We start from the raw sequence: 2,768 nt of genomic DNA on the forward strand, positions 1-2,768 counted from the left end.
AGTGAGATAAGACTTTTTTTTATTGATTTGTAAAAATTCAATTCAATTAAATTTTATAAAATTAGTTTATTTGGTTTATAAAGATAAGAATAAATAATAATACATTCTACTCAACTGATGCAAACTAGACCAACTGAGAGAATATTCCTGAGGCTCTTGATTACAAGCAAAGGTTTCTTTATCACTAATGAAGGTTACCTATGACTATGAGAATGCCAAAGGGAAAAAGGTGATTGATCAAATGAGCATTTGAAAGGTTATAATGAAGAAAATCCTGCTCACAAATTACAAAATATAACTGTCAATAAGGATACTTTTCATGGCTTTAGAACTTAGAAATTGTATACAAAATTAAGAGTAATGATACTAAGACTTAGGATGTTGGGAAGAAATCATTGTTACAAATTCATGTTATCATTTTATTTATAATCATTGGACAAATCATGTGACAATGTTCATCTTTGATGGAATTTCTTAACTTGAGAACCAAAGAAAAATTGTATCAATTCTCCTAATTGAGATCAACAAGAAAAGTTTTTTTCATTTTATCTATTTACCAACAAGAAAAACAGTTGTTGATTGAATATGCAATCATGTCTCCTTTCCAAATTCCAACAGGCAAAGGATTTTTGTATACAGAGAAAATCAAATAAAAGAATCTATTGATGATCTGCATCAGCTGTAATTTCAATCCCCATCAAAGACAGTTCTTCACAAAGCAAATCAACACTCTTGAAATGTACACCTTTGATTCCAACTTCTATTGCTGCCTCCACATTCTTTTTCCTGCCACAATAAACCCCAAATTAGGAATTTAATTTCTGTACACTTTCAGTATAAACATTATACAAAACATTCTAATTATGTATTGTCATGTCATAAAAAGTAACCAACTTTCACATCCAATACTTCTATGGTCATCCAAAAATAAAAAAAGAAAAATTTAGTTTGATGATCGTGTATAATTAAGTTTAGGAATTTGCAAAAGAGAAATCAGCACCTTTAATAGCGACTGAGAGGGTAAAAAATAAATAAACATAAAGGGTGTGGAAGTACAATAGATTTTTAAGTTTCATAATATAATCTCATAAAAAATATTCTCAGTTCTCAATAAAAATAACTCATTTTCCCTTGATACATTCCTCAATACAGAGGTAAAATAGTCATTCATTCACACGAAAAGGACGAGAACTAAAGAAAGTTAAAACTCATTCTCATATAGATGACAATAAGAAACATCCTGGTATGATTTAATAACCGAATAGTGTACAGTATATAAAGAGAAAGAGTAGAAACCTGTCATCTACAAATATACAATTTGCTGGATCAACTTTAAGATGTTCCAAAGCTTCCATAAAGAACTCGGTATCAGGCTTCCTCTTTCCTGAAACACATTATAATAAATAGGGCCAATACTGCATAAGTTTTCAGTGATTTGATATAGTTTGAATTTATGCTTCAGCCCTCATTAATCAAATCAAAACAAGTTGTGCTATACCATATGTACACGAACAAAATGTCCAAGATAAATATTTTGATAGTTCTAACTTGTCTTCAATCAACTGGTACCTACAATACAAGACATTCTGAAGAAGACTGTGGGGATGCAAAAAAACCAAAATCATAATAAGAACGACTGTCTTACCATATGGGGTAGTTTGTAAAAGCATGCATCTCATAGTTGTTTTGCTTTAAGGAAAGAAGCAAATGTTCAATTCCTTCAATGTATGAGTATCCACTTGTCATGCAAGTTTTAAGGCCTGTGATGGAAACACACATGAAACTCAGTAACTTAATCAAACTCAACAGCCGCTTAGCACACAACAATAATACATTTAGTGTACTTTAGGAGAGCTCTAAATAAAGCTCAACAATCTCTTCTAGAACAAAGAAGTTAAAATGTTACAGGGCAAGGGACTCTAAACTATGAATAACGATGATATAAAGCGGTCTTAACAGGTCATGGTAAAGCATGTAACAAACAAGCAATCAACTATTAGAAAATAAACAGCAAGCTGAAAATTGTCTCGATTGACACAAATTGGAGTTAATAATTCCTTTAGCATCCAATATCAGATTAATATCAAGTAACTTATCATCAACACCCAAAGCATTCCAGGAGAAAAGGATGCTAAAACTTCTGGAAGGACAAAAACAATTTTTTTTCCCTCGGAAAGATCACCAAAAGGCTAACATTTTGTGGGGTTGGAAGAACTGTAGCCAATCTGGAATTCATCTGAAATGATTTGATCTATGAACAAAAATATCGACATCAGCATTTTGCGGTTCTCAAAAGTCAGATTTTCAATGTATTATATTAAACTAAAATAGTATCATGTACATGACTAATACTAAGTTATCAGCTCTAGCAACAAAATGTTAGACCAACCTTCTAAATCAACATCCCTTCCGTCCTTAAAAAATTTTCTCGCTAGCTCCATCTGGAAGAGAAAAACATTATTAAGAACAATGTTATGAAAGTGGAAACTACTTAACCATTTTATGCAGAAGATACAAGAAATTCGAAAGCAAGTAGTGAAAAGCAAATTTTTTTTAAAATGCTTAGATTTCTGTCCTAATTCGCTAAAAACGTCAACAAGTTTAAAATATGGTGAAAATGATGTGCGATCGACTTCAGGTAAAGTTCATAATTGAGAATCGTTAGCTGAAAAATCAGTCAAATAATCTAAAAGCTCTCAACTATCAACTTCACGTGAAGTATACATATAATGATATAAATTATGAAATCCAAATTCGGTTTTCAAATA

At 31.0% G+C, this 2,768-nt stretch overlaps 1 protein-coding gene across 1 annotated transcript; it reads right to left on the bottom strand.

The window, feature by feature from the left end:
- Positions 461-2,441, bottom strand: LOC107635119 (flavin mononucleotide hydrolase 1, chloroplatic; the record flags this gene model as incomplete). Its single annotated transcript, XM_016338497.2, is given in 5 exon segments — positions 461-786; positions 1,297-1,384; positions 1,499-1,569; positions 1,646-1,760; positions 2,390-2,441. Coding segments are annotated over 5 exon segments (453 nt in total), but the record flags the coding sequence as incomplete, so codon positions are not given.

Source organism: Arachis ipaensis, chromosome B04, assembly GCF_000816755.2.
Source record: "Arachis ipaensis cultivar K30076 chromosome B04, Araip1.1, whole genome shotgun sequence".
Taxonomy (NCBI): Eukaryota; Viridiplantae; Streptophyta; class Magnoliopsida; order Fabales; family Fabaceae; genus Arachis; species Arachis ipaensis.